General features: G+C 44.3%; 2 protein-coding genes across 2 annotated transcripts in view; both read right to left on the bottom strand.

Annotated features, from left to right (window-relative positions):
* Window positions 1–2,908, bottom strand: part of LOC149363348 (uncharacterized) — a 29,003-nt gene extending 26,095 nt beyond the window's left edge. Inside the window, exons 1-2 of the mRNA XM_089568472.1 lie at window positions 2,804–2,908; window positions 324–913 (exon numbers count right to left, since the gene is read on the bottom strand). Of these exons, the coding sequence (XP_089424598.1) occupies window positions 324–913; window positions 2,804–2,908 (695 nt within the window). The remainder of the gene's footprint in view (window positions 1–323; window positions 914–2,803) is intronic.
* A 14,746-nt stretch (window positions 2,909–17,654) lies between these two features.
* On the bottom strand, window positions 17,655–18,422 carry LOC149363347 (uncharacterized). Its single transcript, XM_089568471.1, has one exon. The coding sequence runs from the start codon at window positions 18,420–18,422 to the stop codon at window positions 17,655–17,657; it is 768 nt and encodes a 255-aa protein (XP_089424597.1).
* Between the last annotated feature and the right edge of the window lie 7,990 nt (window positions 18,423–26,412).

Below are 26,412 nucleotides of genomic sequence, written 5' to 3'. Positions count from 1 at the left end.
AAAAGACAAGGCGTAGGCAGTTTAAATAGAGCGTCATCGAAGATGTCATTGGCGTCACTGAGAAAGAGGGGTGCGAGGAGAATTAGTCGCACCACTTACAGTGCCCAGATCTGTCCTTTTCCTAGTATATAACTGACAAAATACTGAGCTCTAGTCGAACAAACAACAAATGGAAAGTGAACTCACACTTCTTGCGGAGGAGGGCACCATAATGGAATGGAGTGCCAAGGCCGTAGCCGTAGTTCAGGCCATAGCCGAGGAGACCGTGGCCGAAACCGTAGTGGCCAGCACCGTAGCCGAGGGTGCCAATGCCGTAACCGTAGACTGGGGCGGCGTGGTAGGCGGCGAGAGCTGGGGCAGCGTGGGCAACGGTGGCCACAGCTGGGGCGTGGTGGACGGTGGTGGTGGCAACAGCTGGGGCAGCGTGGACGGTGGCGATAGCTGGAGCAGCGGCGTAGGTGGCGACTGGAGCGGCGTGGGCGATGGTGGCAACAGCTGGGGCAGCCTGGACGGCAGCGATAGCTGGGGCAGCAGCGTAGGTGGTGGCAACCTTAGTCACAGCTGGGGCAGCGGCGTAGGTGGCAATGGCTGGAGCAGCGTGGGCGACGGTAGCGACAGCTGGGGCGGCAGCGTAGGTGGCAACTGGAGCAGCGTGGGCAACAGTGGCGATGGCTGGAGCAGCAGCGTAGGTGGTGGCAACCTTAGTCACAGCTGGAGCAGCGGCGTAGGTAGCGATTGGGGCAGCGTGGGCAACGGTGGCAACAGCTGGGGCAGCATGGACAGCAGCGACAGCTGGGGCAGCGGCGTAGGTGGCCACAGCTGGGGCAGCAGCCAGGCCGACACCATAGCCGGTGGTGCCAACGAAGCCAGCGAAGGCGCTGGTGGCCAGAGCCAGGACGATGCAGGCGCGGATCTGTAAAGTAGAATTAGTGTCATGTAAGAACGCGTGAGTAAGGAAACGCCGCCCTTCAGAATCTTCCCGAAGTTCCTTAACCTCTCTTATAGCAACATTCTTCAGTATCGCAGCGCAGTCATCCCCACAGATTAATCACGGTGTGATCTAGACCCATGTGGTTGCGCTAAGCCACCCGCTTCGGTGATGCAGAGGAGGCTTGCAATGGCACCCGGCACGTATTACGATGTAGCGCATTTTTACACCTGATCATTCTGCAGTTAAACGAATGGTTCGTAGGGCCATGAGAATATAAAAGGCAATTTGCATAACCTCCTCGCACTAATCTGTGCTCTTTCTGGCCTAAGCTACAGCGAGAAGAGCTTTCTGGACATCAACTTCAGGTTTCCACATGCCATATAAGTGTCGTAGAGTGCGTTGAAGAGCCTGGTGCAGCTGGGTTTGCCCTCCTCATGCAGAGCCCGGATAGTGTTTGGACTGCCTGAGATTTATAAAGCAATCACATACCCGGGGGCAGTGCAAGTGACAGTTTGTGGCGCAAGTGAATCTTTAGATTGCCCGCTCAGTCGGAGAGTCACCGTTTGGTCGAGAGTTGACTCGATTACACATACCTTCGTTGACTTAGAATATCTTGCTTGACCCATAAACAGGATAACCCTTTGAAATATAAATCACACGTTTACTTCTTCTCTGTTGCGCCTGATGTCACCTAACCATGCCTCTCGCACACGTCGCGGAGCAACCCTGGCTTTGAAAGCCAGTAGTAGGTTTTTGACTGGAGCGGTTGTATATGCCCGTAAATAGAGTAACGTCATACTCTTTACGATAAAATATGTTACGAATGCTCTTCGCCTAATTCATCTTTGTTTCTAAACGACGTAAATAACTTAGCTTGAAAAATAGAAATATGGGCTTAAGAAGGATACCAGCAGTGGGGTTTTGACTGGACCGGTCGTATACTCCCATGAGCAGAATCACAGGATACTCGCTACGAGAAAGTTTGGTACGGATACTCAATGGCTATTCTACCCTTGTTTCAAAATAAAGCAAATACCTTACTTGAAAAATTGAAATAGGGGTTGAGAAGGATACAAGCATTCAGGTTACAGAGATGACGTGACAGCAGAGCTCTGCACATTTCCAGTAAGTAGAGGTACAATCTGGTTTGCGTACTGCTATAAAGCGCCCCGTACCTGTATCGTATACAGAGTGATACAGGTTATTTTTTCTTGAAATATGAACTGCAAGAGGAGTGAGACTCTAAGCGTGGTTTCTACTTCCGGCCCTTACGAATTCTGTTTAGCCACCAGCGAATATTCGATATCTTTAGTGGTAATAATTGCTTTTTGGTGTTGATTCTGGTCTTCAGAGTGGGTAGTTTTATTGTGCAAAATTAATTCAGTAACCTTGCACATGATGTGCATTCAAAACGTGTATCGAGAATTTTTTCTGTCTTCTGAGAATGTGACTTATACATGGCTCTCATTAAGTGACGTTTTTCTTTCCCGTGGTTACTCAATGCGGTTTGTGAAAACCCAAACCCACTGAAGCTTCTTTTTTAGCTGTTTCTGGGTTTCACGGTCGACTGGGAAAATAAGCGTTGATATCCTTGCGTTAGAAACTGACCGATGCGATAAAATCTTCGAAATGCCTGACAGAAGCGTGATGACAGCAAGCAAAAATATGCAGCATGACTAGCTGACAGTATGGGTTTCGTTACAGTTTTTGCTTGCGTTAATGGACACTTCTTTCGCTGCAGAGTATCACTAAACTCCCGTTGGAATAAATGGACAGCAAAAAATACATGCAAAGCAGAATAGTCTTAGGTTGCCCAAGGCTCTTTCAAGATATACAAAGGCTGCACTGAGGCGTGTAGCTGGAGTAGCTTACCATTGTGACGTGAGAGCTGCTGTTGGGCGAACTGCTAATTTGTGTGGAGCTTCGAGGCGCTTTTATAGGGCAACCAGTGCTGGTCTCCGCGAACACAATAAGCATTATGGGCGAGGAGGTCTTGAGTCACCGGAGGACTGCGAAATGACTTTTCTGCACTGATCAGTCTTGCAGAGGCTACGCGCCACGCAGGTTAACGAAGCGGCTTCGTGCATGCGAGAAAGACGTTTTTTTTTTACTTATACTCGCTCGAATGATCGCTAAACCAGAACTGCAAAAAGAAGAGAGCAGTTTTCTGATTTGGCGCCTGAGGTGCTGTTGCCTTGTGAGGGGCCTGACTGCAAAGCTAATGTGCACTTGAAGACAGAATGAGTAATGAACTTTTCTAAATATGATAAGTGCGCACTGTGCTTCAGTTCACGCATATAGGGGCCAGCGGATGGCATAACAAAAACCCCATCTGTACCAGCAGGACGACGATTGCAGCTCCTAGGAATAAAATATCCCATTCGTTTGCTTTTTTATTGTCGGAAACTTGTTATGTTACCCAATCCCTACTGTTCTGAGATGATTGAGAGAATGCTATGCTAATGCCTCGGGAATAACGGAAATTGTGAAATAATAAAATTAAGAATTAGCGAAGACAAAAGAAACTCGAGCTCTAAATTTCTTGCTGGAGGAAGTGAGCCCCTCACGTAGCAACTAAAGAAGGTGATATTACAGGCCACATTTACAAGGACGCAATCGTTTTCACGAAGGCAAGAAAGTAAAGGCTTCGTTACTATTAGAAAATTAAATAATAGATTTAGCACCGGCAAGTTACTACGATAAAGTAAAGGGGTCAGAATTCGTCGTCCAAGCATGCGACCTGCCGCAACATCTGGAATCGCGGGTTCAATGTGATTTATTCTCCGAAAAGAGTATCGTCATCATCAACGAGAAAAAAAAGTTAATTACTGCCAGGCCGTGAGAGTGCAACAAGGAGAACGCAATGGTTTAACACAGTTGGACGGTGTCAAAAAATGTATTAAAATTCTAGGCGCTAATGAATCGGATCCTACTGACTTCGGTATTCTGCAATAAGGGCTAAATGGCGGTCCTGGCAGAAATAACCAGGCATATATCTAAAGTAGCCAGTTGAGAAAGCAAAATTCTGCTCTGCAGTGCCGTTAGTTGGTTTGCATGTAATTCTCCAGGGTCAACGCAAGGATTGAGGCATTTCAAAACTTTTTCCTGAAAAGTCAACGTTTAATGAACTCGAATGTTTCACAGAGACATGAATTGCCAAAATACCATATTTACAGTTGAAGAAAACTGTAAAAATGTGCTATTTTGCTGCTTCTACAATGTCTCCGGGTGTAAGGTCCACCAATAAGTATCGTTACGCAAAACTGAGCTAGAAGTGAACGCATCGTGCTGCCCTTGAGAATAATGATAAAACTGGTATTCCAAACAGGCTGTGTGACGCGTCAAACTCAGCTGCAGTGCATCATACATAAAATATAAAAATTACATAGAGAAGGGTTTGTAACCGTTATGTAACTTGTACCTTCGCCACCAAGTCAGATGGGGGGTGTAAAGTGGAACTTTCCTAGGGCTTGGATGCTAAACAAAGCTGCATGCGTTGTTAAAAAAATATTGCCGTCTACTCTGTGCTGCATTTGGACCACCTTAGTGGAGGAATAAATGCGTGCTCCACCGTGTTTTGTGGCCATGCATACACATCGGCAGCTGTCAGCAAAGAAATGCGAATGCACTCGGTTCGTTGCACTCATCTTGTCATTGGTGAATTAGGTCACTTTTTTGTGCTAAGCCGCCGCGGTGGCTTTGTGTTTATGGTGCTTATGGTGTTTATGGTACCGGACGCAGCAGTAGTATTTCGATGGAGGCGAAATTCTAGAGCGCCATGTACTGTGCGATGTCAGTGCACGTTAAAGGACCCCAGGGGGTCGAAATTATCCGAAGCCCTCCACCACGGCGTCCCTCATAGCCCAAGTGGTTTTGAGACGTTGACTCTTACAAACCAAACCTAATTGGTGCTAGTTACATCTACAAACCTTGCAGGGGCGCAGCCGATGCCGCTGCCGCTCGTCGTGGTGCGCTGGAGCGCTTTGCTTTCTAGTGGGGTGAAAAAAAGTTTCTCCAAGGACATTTGTAACCACAACATTTGTTTGGCGTCGATGCTAAGGTAGCCTCAAAATAACGACCAGTGTGTCGAATTGGCGCGCAATGCTGGCTTAAGCTACGCTGTAATGCGGAAAATCCCTAGCATGATCGCTGTGATGCCCCAGATAATGAGTCGAAGTTTACCCACAAACATCTTTTTGCCTCTTCTTTTCCCTTCTGGTTTTTCTTCGGCTGATGTCGATGCAGCGAACTTTTTTATCGTGGTTGAAACAGCGTTAATCCCTAATCTCTGTATATTTCGTGCCGTTTGTCATTTTTGCCATGAAGCCAGCGCTTTCCTGCGCTCATCGTAGGCAACTGTGTTTTTCAGGTGGAAATTCTGCCTAGAAAGAGCTACCGGTGGTTTCTAGGGAGAGTCTAGCTGCTTATAGAGCCGCAAACGCGTTCGAGTTTGCTCCCAAGGGGTCTAGGTTCAAATCGCGGCGCGACTCAAAATTAATTCTGGCTTATTAGATTTTCGGTACTTCTCTAGTGATGTAGTCGCACTGAAGAAAAAAAATGGCGGACAGAGCGAGAATGAAACGCACACGTTTGCTGATTCATGTCGAACGTTTTCGGAAAAAAATCTTAATATTGAAAAATTGCGGAAATATTTAAGGCAGTGGTACATTAATCCGATGTGTAGCAAAATCTTTCTTTTACGATTTTTCCATCACTTGCCTCGAGCAGTTGAGACTCCCATAGAAATTCAATGGGGATGGTTTTGACGACGGCAAGAACGTCAATAGCAAAAAAAAAAAAATGCTTGCCTCTCGTCGGGAGATCTGTGGATGTATTGATTGCTATAGTGAAATCTTGCAATATGTGAAAAATTCCGTTCACTAACTCTGTATTCTTCAAAAATGTTTTTTTTTTCAGAAGTTTTGTGTATGCAACAATTTCAATTTCGCTATTTGTTTCTGCATATAGATATTGAAATTAATAATTTCATCTTTAATTTCTCTTGATATTTACCCAATTTGCATATGAACTATTTGTTTCTGCATATAGATATTAAAATTTATTCATTCTAAAACAGCACAAAAAAACATGAACAATAGGAATTAAGCAAACAAGGGAAGGGGATGAGGGGCTCGTGATAAATATGACAGAAGCCAACAGCCACAGAAACCAAGGGGCACAGGGGATTTTTTTTTTAGTTATTTTATTTTGTGGTGTTGATCAATTTAGAATATTACTGAATATGTTATCGTTTAAAGATAACTGATTAGAAAAGCAGAAGAAAAAACAACCACCTGCCGCCGGTGGGATCCGAACCCACGACCTCCGAATTACGCGTCCGGTGCTCTACCTCTGAGCTACGGCGACGGCTGTCGATTCTTCTGCTTTTGGGGGTATTTATGTTTACAAGTAACCTAACCTTGAGAGTGTTCATCAGCGCCACCCACGTTCATAAGCGGCGGACGTAGAACGTCCTGAGTTACCGCAGGTGTGACGTAGAACGTCATCGAACGGAGAGGGTGGAAGCTGCGTGAGAACCCTCTTATGCTTCCTAAGGCGTCAAGGCTGCCAGAATCGAGGCCCTCGCTAAGCAATTAAGCAAACAAGGGAAGGGGATGAGGGGCTCGTGATAAATATGACAGAAGCCAACAGCCACAGAAACCAAGGGGCACAGGGGATTTTTTTTTAGTTATTTTATTTTGTGGTGTTGATCAATTTAGAATATTACTGAATATGTTATCGTTTAAAGATAACTGATTAGAAAAGCAGAAGAAAAAACAACCACCTGCCGCCGGTGGGATCCGAACCCACGACCTCCGAATTACGCGTCCGGTGCTCTACCTCTGAGCTACGGCGACGGCTGTCGATTCTTCTGCTTTCGGGGGTATTTATGTTTACAAGTAACCTAACCTTGAGAGTGTTCATCAGCGCCACCCACGTTCATAAGCGGCGGACGTAGAACGTCCTGAGTTACCGCAGGTGTGACGTAGAACGTCATCGAACGGAGAGGGTGGAAGCTGCGTGAGAACCCTCTTATGCTTCCTAAGGCGTCAAGGCTGCCAGAATCGAGGCCCTCGCTAAGCAATTAAGCAAACAAGGGAAGGGGATGAGGGGCTCGTGATAAATATGACAGAAGCCAACAGCCACAGAAACCAAGGGGCACAGGGGATTTTTTTTTTAGTTATTTTATTTTGTGGTGTTGATCAATTTAGAATATTACTGAATATGTTATCGTTTAAAGATAACTGATTAGAAAAGCAGAAGAAAAAACAACCACCTGCCGCCGGTGGGATCCGAACCCACGACCCACTCGGGTCGTGGATCCCACCGGCGGCAGGTGGTTGTTTTTTCTTCTGCTTTTCTAATCAGTTATCTTTAAACGATAGCATATTCAGTAATATTCTAAATTGATCAACACCACAAAATAAAATAACTAAAAAAAAAATCCCCTGTGCCCCTTGGTTTCTGTGGCTGTTGGCTTCTGTCATGAACAATAGGAAGAGGCGTAAAAACAGCCGCTGACTCACAACTCGGACTCACAACTAAGAGACACCCCATTATATATATATGTGTGCGTGCAATAAAACAGAAAGTAGTGCGAAAAGACGCAAAAGAAGAGGGAGTGAAATAATGAAAGCATCCAATAAAGACACATGTGTAAGTGCGCCATCAGTGCTTTTATCTGACAAAGAAAGGATGTATCTTTCTGCTAATCTGTGAAACCTTTAACGACAACTATGCTTTCATTGTTTCACCCCCTCTTCTTTTTTGTCTTTTCACACTACTTTCTGTTTTATTGCGCGCCCACATATATATAAGGTGTTGTCTCTGCAATCAAGTCCCAGTTGTGAGTCAGCGCCTGTTTGTACGTCTCTTCCTCTGGTCCGTGTCTTTTTTGCGCTGTTTTAGAATGAACAACCGCCAACTCAGCCAAGCTTTTACCTTAGAAACTTTTAATTTCTCCTTTAATTCCTCTGAATTCTTACCCAAAGTTAAATCATGAGCTTGGTGCTCAATGTTGCACCATTAGCTTGGCTCCAATTTACCTTTTTTTGGCTCTCCTCACCGAACCCTGGCCTATCCTCCTTGTGGGTATGTGCTATGCCACTAAGGCAACAACAACTACATGCAGGGCCTGCTTGTATAAATTGTTTCGCTTGTTTCCTGTGTCATGTCCGTCATTATACGACAAAAATTATTAATATTAAACAATTTTAAGGTGCTGTTATGGAAATCTTGTGATATGTGTCAGAATATTTCTTTTTTATTGTTTCCATCCATCTCATAGACTAGTTAAGGCTGCCATAGAAAACCAATGCGGAGCGCTTTTGACGATAGCAAAAGGCTTAACAGAGAAAAAAATTGAAGAAACTCGTCGCCAGATCTGTCGATATATTGATTGTTATAGTGAAATTTTACATTAATGAAAAAAATTGCGGTCATATGCAGTTTCCCGCTCAGATACGGTTTTGTCCAATATTGTTGGGTATACTTGTGCGGTTTTCTGGAATGTTATAATATGCTGTATTCATTTAGGACTAACCTGATGCTCGAACCAGCGTTCTATCTTCTTCTGTCTGCTGAGCCTTAGGCTGCCCGGTGGCGAAAGAAAATGCGGCTGTTTGCAAATATTTTGCTGCACGTTAAAATTTTCAACGTATTGCTTAAGAGTGCGAAGCGCGGCACCAAGCCATGTGTCATCACCCGCAGTAGTTTTGCCGTAATGCTGCTATTTTGTATACGCTTTCTGTGCTTCTGTCTTACTCGTCTGCGCCAGGTACATGTCCAACATATGTGAAAAAAAAATTTAGTATTGGGAAATTTTGGAAGTACTGCTATGGAAATACAGAAGGTAATGCTCCATTCTTTCGATGTGCAGTAATATCTTTCTTTTAAACTTTTTCCACAGCTCGCATGGAGCAGTTGAGCAGTTATATTTGCCATAGAAAACCAATGGGGAACGCTCTTCATGATCGCAAAAACCTTTAGAGGAAAAAATGCGAGCCTGTCGACGAGAGATCTGTGGATGTATTGACTGTTATCGTGAAATCTTACACTAGATTACAAAACTGCGTTCATGAACACTTTCGCTTTCAAAAATGTGTTCCTCCAGAACTCTTGGTTATGCTAGTGGTTTTCAATACCCTGCGAATAGTGTTTTCTATACCTTCTTAGTTAATTATAAAGTAGGGAACGATGCTTTTCTCTTCTATTCGAAAATTAAAGCTGCGCTAAATCCGGCAAGAAAATTATAGCAACCAAGTTTTTTAAGAGTGAAAATGCGCGCCTGTATATCAAACTTTCCTCTAAGTTTTGTGCATGGTAGGTATCAGTTTTTAAGGGCACTTAAGGTTTTTTATATGAGCACAGCTCGTAAAATCAACGTCATAGTAACTTCAGAATCTGATGCTTATGCAGGTGGCCTCCAGATGATATGCGGTTGTTTAGAAGAGCGCATGAATGAAATGTCATTTTGTTTTGAATTATTAGTGCTCGCGAAGGCAGTCTCAGAGATTTTTGCAAAAAGATGGGCATTTCTCTTTGCTGTTTGATATGCCATCTATCGCTTTACAGCATTACTTGTTAGGATGCATATACATTTCCACCAATGTGTTTTAACTACGCACAAAAAGCTACAGAACATTTTTGCGATGCGTTTGGCAACCCTGAAAATTTACTTCCGACATCCACTGGCTTAATTGACTTCGCGAACTACAGAACTCCCTCGGTGTTCCTTATATGCTTTTTGATACGTCTGTAAAGTACTTTAAAAGAGACAACCCACGTCTAGCATACCTCTTTCCTCAGATTACAACGAGTTAGTTTCAGTACGCTAAGCATCACAACGTTTATAGGCTTGGGTTGTGCTTTGTGATGATGTGAACCGAAGAAGCATATAATAAATTTTTTTGCAACGCACGTCCTTGTAGATATCTAAATCTTTATGAGGTGTCTCTTTCTTGGGCCGCCTGGGCACCAGCGAACGACCCTGAATGTGCCCAATAACATCTTTGAAACAGAGGATAGATATTTTTGTCCTAATAGCAAGGTGGCAGATCAAAACAGTTTGATAATTTCAAAACTTTAAAAATTAATGTCCAGTAAATTATCAGTTCCGTTTTTCGCTCGAAACACTATAGTTCCTGAAAAGCTGCAGTTAGAAAGTAAATATAAAGCTTAAAATTTGCATCTGCAAAGCAGGTGTATGATGTGCTGAGCTTCCTACAAAAATCTGTGTTCATTTTGTTCAGAAAAATCGATGTCGCGAGATTAACTATTAAAGCTTTCAATCAAACGAAGATTTGTGTCTGTAAACTAGCCAAGCCCAATAGTCGTGGACGAGGGATTTTACTGCCGCGATCTCATTTTCCGTGCACGAGAGCGATGAAAGAGGCGTGATCCAAACAGGCCATTATCCGGGACGTTGCGCATGCGTCAACACTGAAAAAAAAAAAAACAGACGAGGATGGCGGTAGTAAAGGAGAAAGGCACAGAACCATCGGTAACTGCATCTCAAATAAAAGAAATGCTACGGTTCTCCTCGCCGTGAATTCAATTAAAATAACAACTTGAGAGAATGCTCCTGAACAGATGACATTAGAAAAAGTGTGTAGTATTCAACGGGAGTAAAGCGGGTTGTCAGACGTACAGAACACAAAGCTAATATGTTCTCCGGATCGTGGTAAGACTGGAAAGACGTTCGTTGCGACAGATAGGAAGGGGCGTGTAGAAATTACTAAACACTAAGAGCAGGTAAGGCCGTGGCACTGGGACCGGCACAGCCTGCGTGTCCCGCAATAAAAGTAAGTGCAGAAAAGAAAGACTGAGGTGGCTTTTTATGTGAGCAACTCCTGGCGTTTGAAAAAGGCAAACAATATAGCCAAATGATATTGTGGATTGGTGTCTTTGCATTCATTCCACAGTGAGCGGCTATATTATATTTGAGTTGCAGGGTTTAGTCACAGGGCATAAACAATCCCTTTCTGTTTCAATAAACACGAGGAGTTTTACACATGTAACCGAAAATTAGGAGGGGAAGGCAGCCTTTAGAAAAAGCCAGGCTGCACAGTACAGAAACAAGGTAGAAGAAAGTAAATGCTGAATGACCTCTCTGTGCAATTCCGCCAAGAAGGAAATATGAATAAACGATTTTTTTTGGGGACCTTATACATGATGGTTTATGGTTTATTGTGTTTAAAGTTCACAAGCGACTCACACTATAGGGACTACAAAAATATATGATTTATTTTCTTGAATATAGATCGACATGAATTCCATACGCATAGATATACACACTATATACTTTATACAATGCTATATACGCACTAGCCTAGCTCTTATACCGTATATTCTATTCCAATGGACGTGCACAAAATGGCATGCAATATTTTGAGATCGCTGCTATTTTATCAAAACGAAATCTGCAACTGGCATAAAACGGTGTTAACTGTTCTTCTCATAGTCAGTTAGTGGGCTAATACCGAGCGGGGACGCGGCATTCCCGATAAATTGTGTATAGATGGTTCCTAACTGTCGTTCACATGCACGCCTTTGACCGTACGTGGTCCTGTTCACATATCAAAACACTTGAAGCTACATAGTTTTCGTTTTAGCCGTGTCGCTCGGATTTTTGCGCTCCCGCGAAGCTTGAAGTTTCTGAGGGGTTGAACTCTCCTCCTCCCGTCTTGAAGAGGCTTGGTAGTCACTAGTGTCTTGATTACTCCACTATACAGAATAAAAGAAAACCGTGTAACGAGCCAATTTTAGATCAAGACTCTAACTGCCCTTCTTCGTGCCCCCTTTTCACACCCTTGATTCGTTCCGTACGGGCAAACTTCACCTCGTTTTTAAAAGTGAAATGCGTGAAAAGAAAAAGACACAGAAATCGCATGGACGATGCATATCTGATCTTTTATATTTTTGCTTTCGCTTTTGAAGTTTTTGCTTCCCGTTTGCCTACACGAAGCTACGCCGTAGTGGCCCGCGTGATATCAGCTGACAGGCCCATTGATCTCAGTTTCTTGTACTGTGCTGGTGGTACTAGAAGCAAAGCTCCCGTATCTGTTGTGTTTCTCTTGTTCGTACTTGGACGCAAAATTCATTTCAGGCCACCACTCGAGGTTTCTCGTACAGTGGCTCCGGACGAAAAAGGTTACGATCAGAACTTTTTCCATTACTTTTTGATTGATTACCGGAACGTTTTTATAGAAGCTGGCGCCTTGTGCGCCCGCACGTCGCATGCAAGTGCCACATGTAATCGAATCTGCTCTCCTTGCACCCGAAAAAAAGCTCAGCGTGTCAGCAAAACCGAAAACACATTTTTATAGCGGTGTATTCTCTTGCATGCGAGCCAAATGCATCCACACAGCTTTGAGAGCTTTTCCACATAATTGTTTTCCACTGAACATTGTATATGCCTCAAGCACTTATTGGATTGTGTGCTATATCTTTTACCGCGCGTGCACTTAAACACAAATTCAGAATAGTATGCATACAATTTAGAAATGCAAGTTACGGTTTGGCGGCTACGCAACCGCCATGAGAATACAGCCAATAAGATCAAAAAACTATGTTTGAAGGCGGGTAAAAGCTTTCTTTTCCTGAGAAGTTCGTGGCAAGTAGCAGTACTCGTGGGATTTCACAAGGTGTCCTTATTTTCGGAATTCGGTTAACTGCAAGGCCGACTTCATATTTAAAAATAATAAATAAATCTTCTCTACTCTACGTTGCACAACGCCCTCGACGAGAATATTACGCAGGAACCTTTCGAGAAGTTCACGGTTGGCAGACACAGTTCTGTCTCGTGATTCTTGTACAGGTTCCAGCCAGGGTGCTTCGCTATGAGCTGAGTTTTGGGCATTTCAGTCATATGGGGGGAACAGAATTACAGAACGGCGCCGCTGAGAAATTTCCTAAATATCATTTTGTATGATCCGTGTAGCTTATGCACATCAGTATGTAGTGCCGATCTCGGAAACAGTAGGCCCAGTTAATGCTCTTTAGCCCTCTTGCTTCCACATAATTGCAACATAAAACCATCACGAGCATTCTAGGGGAGATGTCGATTGCTTGAAACCTGTCTCTTTGTAAGTATGTGGTTTTCGAAGCGGGTAGAAATAATCCCCTTTGTGTTACACTGTGTACCATATTAATTCGCGCTGCACAGGGACACCAATAAAAGCTAGGTGAAGAGGAGTAATAAAAGAGCTTATGCAAACAGTACGTAAAGAGCCTGCTTCTGGAGCCCTTGGGCCGTCTGTCGTTAGTTTAAATTCGATATTTTCATTTTACTGGTTTCTACACTTCAGCAGCCAGTAGATCCTGTGCGAAGGAAGAAATGTGTATAAAGAATTTGAATGGGAAGGTTTAGAAACAGCGGATACCTGCATGCACGTTGTTTCTCACGCCTATTTGGCCCAAATAGTTCTCTGCCCTAGAAATAAATGTTCCACAATACAGCGAAAGGGGAACATAATCGGCGCAGTGGTAGCCTCAGTTGTCTGCTATGTAAAATGAAGAGCGTCGCTGTAAGAAACCAAGGTTGGTGCATAGACAGAGATCAGTAACGAGTGCATGAAGAAAATTATTTATAAAATTATTTATGTATAATCAAATGCTATATAATTCCTAAACTACGCATTGTTTCCCACGATATTTCTACACATACTAAAAGCAATCATTCGTATGGGAGACCAGGTCTGGCAGTGCAGTTTGAGCTTTTAGCTCGCAGTCTCAATGCTCCCCGCGATTGCTACAAGGCGTTAATCAATTACCTTAATATCAGCCAAAAACAACAAACCTTCCTACAGCACGGAGGGCTAAGAAACATTTATTCATCATGCAACGATGCTTGCTTTTTTTTTTTTTGGGGGGGGGGGTTCAACAGGTTTCACTATACTAGAATAAAAGGAAATAAAAACGCTTGCCGAATGGACAGGAAGCCAGCGCGTTTTACCGCAGTAAACGTTGAGCGGAGGAGCTATGTCTCCGGAATATTAATGTAGTTTGATTTCGTATTTATGGTAATTGGCGTATCTCTGTCATACCGAAGACAGATCTCCAATTTACACGCAGGAGCTTTCAAGGATCGATTCTCCAATTGCGCGGTGCAGCTAGCTGTTTAGTATGTTTCAGATTCAAGGCGGCATTTATGACTGCAGTTTAAGAAGACCAAAGCAAAAGTAAAGATAAAAAAACTGCGTGCATGCTAAGAAAAGTAAAAATAAGACCACTAGATGCGACTTACATTCGACGAACTACTGTCTCCGTTTTGTGGAACTGTGTGCTTCGGAGAACGTGTGTATTTTTTTTTTGCAAGAAAAACAAAACACTTTATGGCAGCCAATACACTTTATTGAGAGATTCATTATTTCAAGGGCTTCTTCTTTACAAAATCTTGTGATTAAGAAGCATGTACTCAGAAGCAACTGCGCCTTTTATGCGACAGCGTATAGAGCTTGTTCGATCGAGAAGCCGTCGGTGTCGTAATACGAGTAGTTGTGAGTACCTCGTATCGGATAAAATCGTATCATGCAGACCGTTCGCCACAGAATGTTCCAGATGGTGTTATACGATTAAACGTCCCGGCTTCTGTCTTTTTTTTTTTAATTCCCCGCAGGCGGTAGGAGGAGTCGACCAACCTTTCAACCAGTCACGAGGCGGGTGGCCGCTCTGCCATCGGCGGAGTGATACGTAGTGATGGGCGAAAGAAAGGACTCCACGCGTATATTTATTTCCAGGGGCCTAATTTGCAGCTATGTAGTGTCTGATTATGACTGTTTATTCACGGAAACCTAGAGACTAAAAAAAACAAATAAAAGTGAAAGCAAAGCCACCACGCGACTACTTGAAAGGCACTCCATACGTTGGTTGACTCCTCCCACAGTCTGCAGGGAATTAAAAAAAAAAAGGCGGGAGCGGACGTTAATCCGATTTGTATTAGGAAACTCAGCCGCACAGGCCAATAATTCCAAGTTTCTAAGAATGCTCGGAACGTGTAGATCTAGTTCCCGCGGTATAAATGCGAGTATAGATTCCTCTTCAGTGCACCTTTAAAGGAGAAGCTTCAGCGTACTCCAAATTTTTTTCTTCTGCCGGTGAAATCAAACGTGATGACCTATGTGTTGCTGTGAACACATAAAAATGGCACGTGCCTGACATTCAGTGTTGGCAGCCAAGGAAACGAGGACACACGGATGTAGACACTCAAGAGAAAAAGAGACCGATGTTCTAGAAATGTGATCGTACTAGAAAGAATTGATAATGCCTTCACATTAATACCCATTGGAGAAGACACAGACGCATGTTGACCATTGATGTACTTTAGAGGAAGACACACATAATAAGTATGTACAAATGCATGAGCACTCAGGAGCAATCAGGCCCGGTGCTGCGGTCCTTTGGGGTGAAATTTTTTGAAAATCGATTTTCAACACCACCTTGAGTTGACGAAAACTACCATGTACCACGACGTTCCTTGGCCACAGCTGTACTTGCGTCATTGAATGTCAATCTCCTCATCAGTCTTGGGATTGTACTTTTTTTTTTGAAGCTGGAACCATTAGATTAGCGCCCATGCCTCTAAAAGCACGCTGGGATTACTGTGCATGCTGAAATGACCTATGTGTTGTTCGATAGCCCGTAGGCTTTCTGTTCAACTAAAACCCCACTCTTTAAGCAGTTGCAATTACTTTGTTTACATTTGTCTTTAATAGGCATGACGCCATCCGCGTTGCTCCAGTGCCTGTCGTGGTTTAGGACGACTTTTGCTATGTACATGCTCTTTCGTGGGAGGCTACGCAAACGCCGTTTTAACTCCAACACCGCGCACTCGAATGTGCAATACGATAACTACCTGAGTCGGCGAAAGTAACTCCGCCCCGTATCTTCGCCTCGTTACACCTGGGCTGAACGCCAATAAGGAGAGCTTGCGTATTGAATGGAATCTGCTTTTCAAGAGGGCCTAAATTCCATTAGCACAGAGGACAAAACACATGTCTAGAACGACCGAACTGCGTGTTACGCACCTTCTAAAGCCACTGCGACCAGGAAGGCAAAATATGACAATGAAATCCATTGAGTTTAACTGCACAGGCTTACATCCCGACATTTTTCAACCAAATTTTATCGTTAGATATCGCGTGTTCAGCCTGAAGCACGCCCAGAACGTGTTCTAGGCAAATGTTTTGCCCTCTGTACATGAATGTTAAAGGGCATAAATACAGTAGCAGGCGCGACGCCTGTTCTTAAGTGGTGCTGGCAGTTTGATGCGGTGCACCTCAAGGCCTTTAAGTGTAATTTGAAACAGATCGCATCGTCAACCTCTTGTCAGAGCCTGTAGTGCGTTCTTGGCAGCTGTGTTTTAGAGTGAAGATTTCTGCAAGGAAAGTAAAGCGAACATTTCCGACTTCAAGCAGCCTTAATCTCTTACTTTTTTCAGATAAACCGACCAGGGCGAACTGTCGGATTCCGCCACCCCATCTTGCTACCTTCGACCCTGTTTCCTACCTTCGATATGACGTGAAAAACGCGACCAGAGACGAAGGTGTAACTACCAATTTTAAAATCTATGTCGCAGGGCCTAAAAAAATAAGCTGATGCGTCAAAGAATAGCAACGCCGCCGCGGTGGCTCAGTGGCTATGGTGCTCGGCTGCTGTCCCAAAAGACGCGGGTTCGATCCCGGCCGCGGCGGCTGGAATTTCTTTGGAGGAGAAATTCTAGAGGCCCGTGTACTGTGCGATGTCAGTGCACGTTAAAGAACCCCAGGTGGTCGAAATTTCCGGAGCCCTTCACTACGGCGTCTCTCATAGCCTCAGTCGCTTTGGGACGTTAAACCCCATAAACCAAACCAAACCAAAGAATAGCAACGCAAAATAAAAACAGATGACTCTTGTCTCCAGGAAGCATTGCGAGAAAACAACGAACTGTAGAGAAAGTTAGCATTGCCAAAGCTATGTATTTTTGCGACAGGGCCGGGAAGCCTCTCTCAACGTGTTTGCAGTGAGCTCTAGTGAAGATATCATGTATCACTTCGAACTGCACAGTGACTAATAATAAGCATGAAGATAACAAGATACAATTGAAATTCTTTATTTTAGCACAATTTAGGCTCCATCGTCTTGACGCGCAAAACAATAGGAACATGTAATAAGTTATTTCTTCTGCGTGACTGTGGTTGTGGTGATTCCGGGTATAGCAGAAGTTTCTGAAAGCATAAAGAAATGAAAAATGCGTTAGCGATGACGAAAAAGGCTGATAAGAGCTAAAAACTCCGTACTTATTAAGAGCATACTATGATTATGAAGAAGTCAAGTGGACACGTCTGATAAATCACATCGCACCACCGAGCTTTTGCTACGAGCACACGGACTTCACTCAGACAGTGAGTCCGCCTCAAAACGGGCGTTGTCAGTTATAACTCAGCTCAGCTACTTCAATTTTTGATGCAAGGAAGTTCGAGGTAGACTAAAGCGACTGTGCTAGCCGTTTTTGTGACGCAAGTTAGTAAAAGGTTAAGACAACAGCAGTAATCGGCTTTTAAATAAGGCAATAGAGTGTCAGCAAAGCAATATATATGATGACCATAATATCAGTGCTAAGGAGGCAAGCGCTATTCAACATGCGGTCCACTGAACATGCCTTGATGAATACTTTCCTCGGGAAACTAATGACAGATCCAGAATTGCAATGAAGATAACAGCCGATTGCTTCATAAACAGAGCACTAATTTAAAGCGCACTCACACTTCTTGCGGAGGAGAGCACCGTAGTGGAATGGAGTGCCAAGACCGTAGCCGTAGTTCAGGCCGTAGCCGAGGAGACCGTGGCCGTAGCCGTAGTGGCCAACACCGTAGCCGAGGGTGCCAACACCGTAGCCGTACACTGGGGCGGCGTGATAGGCAGCAAGAGCTGGGGCAGCGTGGGCAACGGTGGCCACAGCTGGGGCGTGGTGGACGGTGGTGGTGGCAACAGCTGGGGCAGCGTGGACGGCGGCGATAGCTGGAGCAGCGGCGTAGGTGGCGACTGGAGCGGCGTGGGCGACGGTGGCAACAGCTGGGGCAGCCTGGACAGCGGCGATAGCTGGAGCAGCGGCGTAGGTGGTGGCAACCCTGGTCACGGCTGGAGCAGCAGCAATGGTGGCAACTGGAGCAGCGTGGGCGACGGTAGCGATAGCTGGGGCGGCAGCGTAGGTGGCAACAGCTGGAGCGGCAACAGCGGTGGCAACTGGAGCGGCATGGGCAACAGTAGCGATAGCTGGAGCAGCAGCGTAGGTGGTGGCAACCTTAGTCACAGCTGGAGCAGCGGCGTAGGTGGCGATTGGGGCAGCGTGGGCGACGGTGGCGACAGCTGGGGCGGCGGCGTAGGTGGCCACGGCTGGGGCGGCAGCCAGGCCGGCGCCGAATCCGGCGGTGCCAACGAAGCCAGCGAAGGCGCTGGTGGCCAGAGCCAGGACGATGCAGGCGCGGATCTTTAAAGTGGAATACGTTCGCATAACAACAGGTTAGTAAGGAAACATCGCTATTTCGCGATAAGGGGTTCTTTACTTAGCTCGGTAGTGACGTCAACTGTATCGCCATTCAGTCGGCCTTTTGAAAAAATTATGATTGCCCATCGTGACCCGAGGGGTGGCTTTAAATCGGCGCGCTTTGATGCGCAGGTGTCTGGCAACGATGCCGTGGGCTAATACGATTAAATTACATTTTAGACAGAATAATTCTTTAGCAAGACAAAGGTGGCGGTAGTTGGGATGACATAAAAGGCGCCTTACATTGCTTATTCCTGCTAAACATTGCTTTCTCTTTATCTTCAGCGAACAAGATTTTATCAGTGCCTCTGTACGATAGCTCAGCTTGTTCTCCAGACTTCGACATGACATATCAGTGCCGTCGATTGTAATCCAGAGCCTATGGTTTCTTGGGCGCACCCTCCTGTGTTAGGTTGCGCATAGTTCTTGGGTTCCGTGCGTTTTATAAAGCCAGCAATGTAGGGAAATGTAGTGTTCGAGTGCCAATTTGAGGCGCGAGTCTTCAGACTTCATGCCATGGCTAAGAAAGGTGCGCTGATCCTTTAAATGGTAACTGTTTATAAAGTGTGTAGCAAGCTTGATCTGAGGATCAACCTACAGGAGAGAATTACTTCTTCTAAAGCAAATGAATTGGAAATCTTGCTCTGTTGCTAAAGTAACGCTTTCAAGTCTAGAGGTCGCCGGAATTTTTTCAGTGGCACTACACATATCTGAACCGTGCCACTTCTACACACTGCAGCCCCACTATGCCTTTAAATCTCGGCAGTGGCTCTTTCCCTTGCCATTTATACTGTGAGCCACGGCGGGATTAATAAAATCGCAGCAGCAAGAGGCTGTTAAATTTTTACGAGCAGATATTGCCTCAGGCACCTTTTCATTTAAATAAAGTAAATGAGCCTTAATTTCAGAACTGGAATAGGTGCTTAAGAACGTTATGAGCCTTAAGGCTAGGGAGAGTTTGCGTTTAGAATAGTTGGTGCATGATTTGAAAGCGCCAAAAACCTTTATCATCTATAGAACGTAATCGATGTTTTGTGCTTGTACTGTAAACTGTAAAATTACTTGGACTCTACGTCAGGTTAAAACGTACGGTCCTTAAAAATTTCGCTCCTGTTTCATTAGGGGCAACAGCTGCTCTTGTTTTGTTGCTTTTTTCTTGTGAAATTTGGCAATTTTTATTCTGGAAAATATTTCCAGTATCTTTACAGAGCATGCTTTCGAAGTTGTATTCATATATTTTTTTATATATTCCGAGAATGATACTTCTCTATGCCTCTCCTTCAGTAGTTTTTCTTCCCCGTCGTTACTTAGCCCTCTGCAATGAACTTAAACGTAATTATGCTGCTTCTGTAGTTGTTTTTCAGTTCCTCCCTTCTCTGGGCTAATAAATGAAAGTTTTCTTAGGTTCCTAACAGAAAGTTTTCTTTGGTTCCTAACAGATGCTACAAAATTTTTTGACCGCTCGGTACAGGTGCAATAACAGCAAGCATGAATATTCTGCATGAATTTCTCACAGCGTCTCTTACATGACAGTTGTTGCCCAAGCTAGAGACCCAGCTGCTGCTGCCGCGTACCACTAAATTTCTGTTCGAATAAACGAGCAGCCGAAATAGAGAGAAAGCAAAAGTCTGCGACAGTCTCGTGATCTTAGGAAATATAAAATTGCCGCACTGAGACCTGCAGGCAGAGTAGCTTACCATTGTGACGTTAGAGCTGCTGTTGGGCCAACTGCTGATTTGTATTGGGCTTCGAGGTGCTTTTATACGGTCACCCAAGCTGGAATTCGTGACTTCAAGAACTGTGGGCAAGGGGGTCTCGAGCAACCGGTTGACTGCGAAATGACTTCATAGGAATGAGCAAGCTTGGACGGGCTACACGCCACGAAGGCTAACGAGGCTGCACCGCCTTCAAGACGAGTTCTTTCCTATTCTTCCCATTGCAATTGTTGCAAAACCAGAACCCCAGAAAGTCGCACGGAGATTTTGGATTGAGTGCTTCAGGTACTGTTACGTAGTGAGAGCCATGCGAGACTAAAGGGCACTTGAAGACAGAATGAGTAATGAACTTTTCTCCGCATATGCTAACTGCTTTCTCAGCTTCAGATCACGGATATAGGTAAGAGCGGTTGGCAGAACAATAATCCCGTCCAAGCCTGTGTAAAGAATAATGTATCTTCGAGGAATAAAAGATTGTATGCTGAGAGAATTTTTTAAAATGTGGCTTTTCCTCTTGCTATGGCGCTGAAACTTAAGCTTTGATACCCAACCATACTGGACAAGTGCATCTTTGAGCGAGAAATTATTTTTGAACGCTGTTTTTTTCTGTAATATAAGATTTCAATATGACAATCAGTATATCCGCAGATGACCAGCATTTTGCTTCTGTTAACGTTCTTGCTATCGTCAAAAGCGTTCCACATTGTCATTCTACGGCAGTCTTAACTGTTCAGTGCGATTAATGGGTGAGATTTTAAACGAGGTATTTTGCTATATATCAGAAGATTGGACCATCACCTTGAATATTTTTTTAAGATTATCTTATAATTTTTCGATATTCAGAATATTTTTTTCGAGAATGTTTGACATGTTGATGTTGGCAAATAACGGAATCGGGTTGTAGAGGAGCCTAGTATAAAAAATAGTGGAAGATATATGTAGCGGCTGCACAGCATCCGAAAGCAATCCGACAGAGACAGCAATAAAATTCAAATAAGGAAGGGTGTCGGGCAGGGAGACACGGTGTTTCCAGTTCTAGTCACCACCTGTTTAAAGGAGGTATTAATTGACCATGATTGGGAACAGTTTGGTAGAATAGTTGATGTCGAATACTTTAATAATCTGCAAGTCGCTAATGACATTGCATCGCTTAGGCACTCAGGGGATGAATTGCGATACATGAACGATGACGAAAATAGGCGAAAGCAGAACGGTGGTTCTAAAAATTACTGCGCGGAAACGTAAAGTATCGGTGAATACTTTCGGAAGAAATAAAGGAGTTTACGACTGGTAGCAAGGTACCGGAAGTGGTATGAGAATACGTCGACTTATGGCAGGTAATGACCGCAGATACAGATTATGAGAGTGAAAAACTAGAATAATAAGAATGGGGCGGTGCGCTTTTGGCGCGTCCTCTAACATAAGCCCAATACGACGCAGCGTTGCTTGAAGACTGTGTATCGCTGTGGTTGGACAGTCCACTGTTGGCTATCTAAGGTGATCATTTTTTTATATTTTGCAAATAAAATCTGGGCCACTACGAAATTTATTTGGCCCTCATATGCGACTGTCTAACCCACGTCCCCAGGAAAACTTTGACGAACAGACTTTCACTGATGCGGCAGCGCGATTGCTCGCTTAATTATTTTCGAGTGCTGGGAATCGTGGTTAAGTCTGATTCTGACGCATTAACCATCCCAGTTTTCCACCTTATGACAGCCCACCTAGAGCCACTACTCGATGCATATATGTGAGGTTGCGCTGTCGTGCTTTAAAGAACCAGTTCATAAAGCGTTTGAGGGGCAAACATCAGTATAAAAACAGCGTCGATGTGACAGGCAGAAGTGGCGTTCGTCTTAAATATTGTGCCATGCGGCTTAACTTAACCTACCCTATCGCCGTGCTGCTTTTTCCCCGTCCTCTTTTCTCATTCTGTTGTTTTTTTCCCTGTGCTGTTTTGTGCCTGTGCTCTTTTTCTGGCATGCTGTTTTTTCAGTGTGATGTTGTGTCAGCATGCTGTCTGTTGTGTGAAGTTCTGACGCGTGCTCTTTGATCGAGTGCTATTTCTTCTGGTCGCCGTTTCGCAATCTCCCAAATGATAAGAGTATATACCAGCTGTATCGTGCTGGAACTCTTTACTGAGCAGAAACGTAGACGGCGACGAAAAGCGTTCAAATTAAATTCAGGACAACGCAGCGAGGTATGGAAAAAAAATGATAGGTAAAATGTTAAATACTGGAAGAGGGCAGAGTGGGTAAGGTAATAAATGCATGTTAACGACATTGTAGTCTAAATCAAGAAGGGATAGGCATGAACAGGGCGTGTTATGCGAAGTCTAGACAACCGCTGGTCTTTTAGGATAACGGAGTGGATTTCAAGAGAATTAAGGCAAGAGTAGGAGGGTGTGGCAGAAAGTTAGGTGGGAGGACGAGACTAAGAAGTTCGCGGTGATAAGGTGGAGGCAGCCTGCAAAGGACAGTGTTAATTGGAACCTTATGGGAGAGGCCTTTGTCTTGCAATGGGTATAGTCATGCAGATGGTAAAGCTGGCGAGAACTTCTTATTCGCGCAATCACCATTCCGCCGCGTGGACAAGGAACGTACTGGACTCCGAACTCCGGATTTATTCAACCAGATAAAAAATGAATTCGCAGCCAGGAAAGAAGAAGGCATATCGATAATTTGTTTCCCATCCCAGGATGCAAGCACGTCGCGTGGTTGTGCCACGGTGATATAACAGGCCTCATTTTCTAGAAATGAATTATTTGTGCGTAAAAAGGCAAGAATGTTAGTTCTATATTGATATTCCCAGCATGTAGCATAGAGTTAGCCTAAGTAAAATCCTGTGGTAAATTAAAGCCATCGTAACTCCAGAGTTCACGGCGGTCTTTTTCCAAACATCTTAATTCACAAGAATTGAGTTAATTAATTGCGAGTTGCTTTATGAAAAAGATTGCAATTGACCTCAGAATGAGAAAACAAAGCAATCACTGTATTGCATAACAATGCAACCGGGAAGGCCGAGTGGGTAGCGTGATGATGGTTCAATTTAGAAAAACGGAGCGAGCTATGGAAATGAATAAAATATAGGTGTAACGTTAAGAAACAGGAAATGGACAGAGTGTGTCGGGGATCAAACGCCGGTTAATGCCATCCTATTCGAAATCACGAGGAAGAAAGGGGATTTGACAAACCATCTAATGCTGAGGCGAAATAACAGATGATCGTTAAGGGTAACGGATGGCATATCAAAATAAGGTGAGCGTAGCAAGGGATGGCAGAAAGTTAGGTGAGCAGATTCTCGAGATTATGAAGTTTACGAGGATAAGATGGCCGCCGCAGGCAGAGGACGGGGTTAAGTGGAGTGCTGAGAGAGAGGCCTTTGTCCTGCAGTGGGCGTAGTCAGGCCGGTGATTTAACTTCTGAAAGCATTTTCTTCATTAAATGTTTTTCTTAGGCTTGAACCAGCATTCTGTCACCTTTCGGCTGCTGACTTCTAGGCCGCGGTTCTCGTCACAGCGACAGAGAAATCATTTAAACGGCGGTGAAAATTAACGGAACATTTTTAGAATGATATGGTTTAACTTTAAAAATCGGTACACAAGACAAACTAATGCGGAGAGTGGCACTACGGAGTAATTTTATAACCTACCGTGGATGGCCTTTCGTATGTAATCTGTCTTACTCTTCTCCGTGCGGTTGGAACGCAAAAGCGTACCGCTCAAACACTCCAGAATAATTCACAATGTACTGTACATATGGTTCTTTTAATTACTCTCTGAATAAGGGCTTAGCATCTCTTCGTGGGTAATAATCAGTGGACACTGATATTGTTTTCCAAAATTTCCGTTTCGTTGACTTTGGAGAAATGAAAAAAAAGTCGCAAGCAACGCCTAGGGGATTGAAATTCAAAGTACCTATACTAAGCTTCCCGCAGTGAGTCATAAAAAAGTGGTCCCTTAAGCAGTTTATTAATATGCATTTGTACTGCAACATAAATGCGGACATTTTGTTCACTTTCCCCGCGGTTTTCGATCAATATATCTGTACAAATGAACTACAATATTATTGCAAATATCTGACGCATGCATGCAGGTGAGTGCCATATGATAATCGGGCGTTTAATGAAACACTCGAGTCAAACAATAATCAATGAAGAAGATATGACTATTTGCCCACGCCAACGACGACGAAGCTCTTGAGGCGGCCGGCTGACGCTCGCGCTGGAGAACTGCTCCTTGTGGCCCGGCCCCTCGTCCGCTGCTTCATCGTTAACTTCTGCAAGAGCCTTCTTGTCCCATGTCCAAACAAACCACCTTTCAGATATTTGGTTCCGCATACCCAATGGCCCTCGAGGCTAGTGCGAGAATCTGCGGTGGTAAGATGGGCATCCCGGTTTCTTCTGAGAAATTACTGCCTTCTCTTTGCAGCACTTCTAGTTGGAACGGATAGTATCCATCCAAAGTATCCAACCTTGCCAAAACCAGCTGCAGAAAGACTTTCTGAAAGTTTTGGGAGCAATGAAAATTTGCTTCCAACATCCACTGCTCACCTTCTCACTCCCTCGAGGCAGCTGCTAGCCTTGTTGATACGTTATTCATTTCCTCAGCCATCATTTTAGGCTTCCGTTTGCGACGCAGTACTTTTTAAGAGGCCATTAACCTGTGCCATATATCTGCCTCATTCTAGTTTTGTCATTTCAAAATTCATTCTGAACCTGATGTAGGTATTGTCAACCGAACGCGCATTCTAGACAAGCTTCTAACATTGCACGACATTTCAGTGTTATCTTTTAGGAACAAGCAATTTTTACCATGCATCTCGTGTATATCGTTTCAGTCGTCCCTTCTGATGGAGACCACTGCTTCTTGCAGAGCAACGGCACAAAGAAAGGACCCTGAATGTGTCTGAAACCTTGTCTGAAATGAGGCTAGATATTTCTCTCCTAATTACCGTGGGATAAATGAGGCACACTTTAGAGCGTCACAATTGTCCCTAGTTAACTTTGAAAAATTGCAGAAACCCCATCGCAACACTTGTTCTTGGGCTAGTTGGTAGGACATGCTTCTGAACGATCCAGCGCAAAAAACACAACGGACAAGAAAAAGGCGGAACACGACGGACAGGAGCGCTGATCGGAAACCCTATTGCACTTTAGCTCAAAGCGCTTCCTATGTGAAGTTCCGCAAAAAGTGGCTTTAAATAGTGCTTATAATACATCTTTGATGTGCTGTCGAAACGGGCGTGCATTTTGAAAACCTTTTTATGCAACGTTGTAAGTTAATTCACAAAATCTGTTAATGCGAGAGTCACTCTTTCCGTAGCCGAGGACAACAGTGGGGGATAAGGCATTGTGTGGCCGCGATCTTGGTACGCGTGCGAAGGTGCCACGACAGAGGCTCGACCCGGAGATGATGTCAGACGGGACGACGCGCTCGCGCTTGCCACCATTGGCAAGTGAGAAGAGAGACGAACTTCGGCAGTCAAATAGACAGGCGCAGAAGCATTGTTAACTGTATTTTAAGCAGAAAAACTGCGACGATTTTCTTCCCGGGAAGTTTCGTTTTACAAACTGCCGAAGAACACAACGGTTCGGGCCAGGCGACTCTAGCGGAATCGGTTCTCGCTCTTCCAAAGAAAAGCAATTTGTCGGACACGCCGAACATGAATCAGATAACTTCCCCGTATCATGGAACCACTGAGAGGATCGTGCGCAACGCAAATTCAGAAAGAAAGCAGCGGGCTTTTAGAGGCCATTAAACGCTAGGAGCACGTACAGACGTTGAAGTGGCACCGGACGCAGCACGCGTGCCGCGCAAGGAAAGTGTACAAAAAGAAAGGGGTGAAAGCGGCTTGTAATACGAGGAACCGGTGAGACTCTACAGAGGGAAACGATGTCTTCACAGAATAAAGTTATATTACATTACAGTCGCAGGTCAAGATTGAAATAAATGAAAGGGGTTCGGGTGCGGGAATAAGAAGACAACCAATCATTCAAATACTATTTGTGTATTACGCAGACAAAGAAAAAAAAGTAACCGCAGTAAATTAATAATGCGCACTCCAGGCGCTGGGAATTAATACGAATATCTGATATTTCAACACTAATATGTATAAGCATCCCCATATATGCATACAAAGGGGTACGCCGTATTCTGTATTGAAAGGGGCGAACAGAAAGCGGCAACCTATATATTAGCTGCAGAAGAACTGAGGATTGGGCGAGTTGGTGGTGATCCATCG

This window comes from Amblyomma mixtum, chromosome 2 (genome assembly GCF_055824585.1).
Source record: "Amblyomma mixtum isolate Tamu chromosome 2, ASM5582458v1, whole genome shotgun sequence".
Taxonomy (NCBI): domain Eukaryota; kingdom Metazoa; phylum Arthropoda; class Arachnida; order Ixodida; family Ixodidae; genus Amblyomma; species Amblyomma mixtum.
The sequence above is the reverse complement of the archived record's forward strand: the minus strand, read 5'-3'. Positions and strand labels throughout refer to the sequence as shown.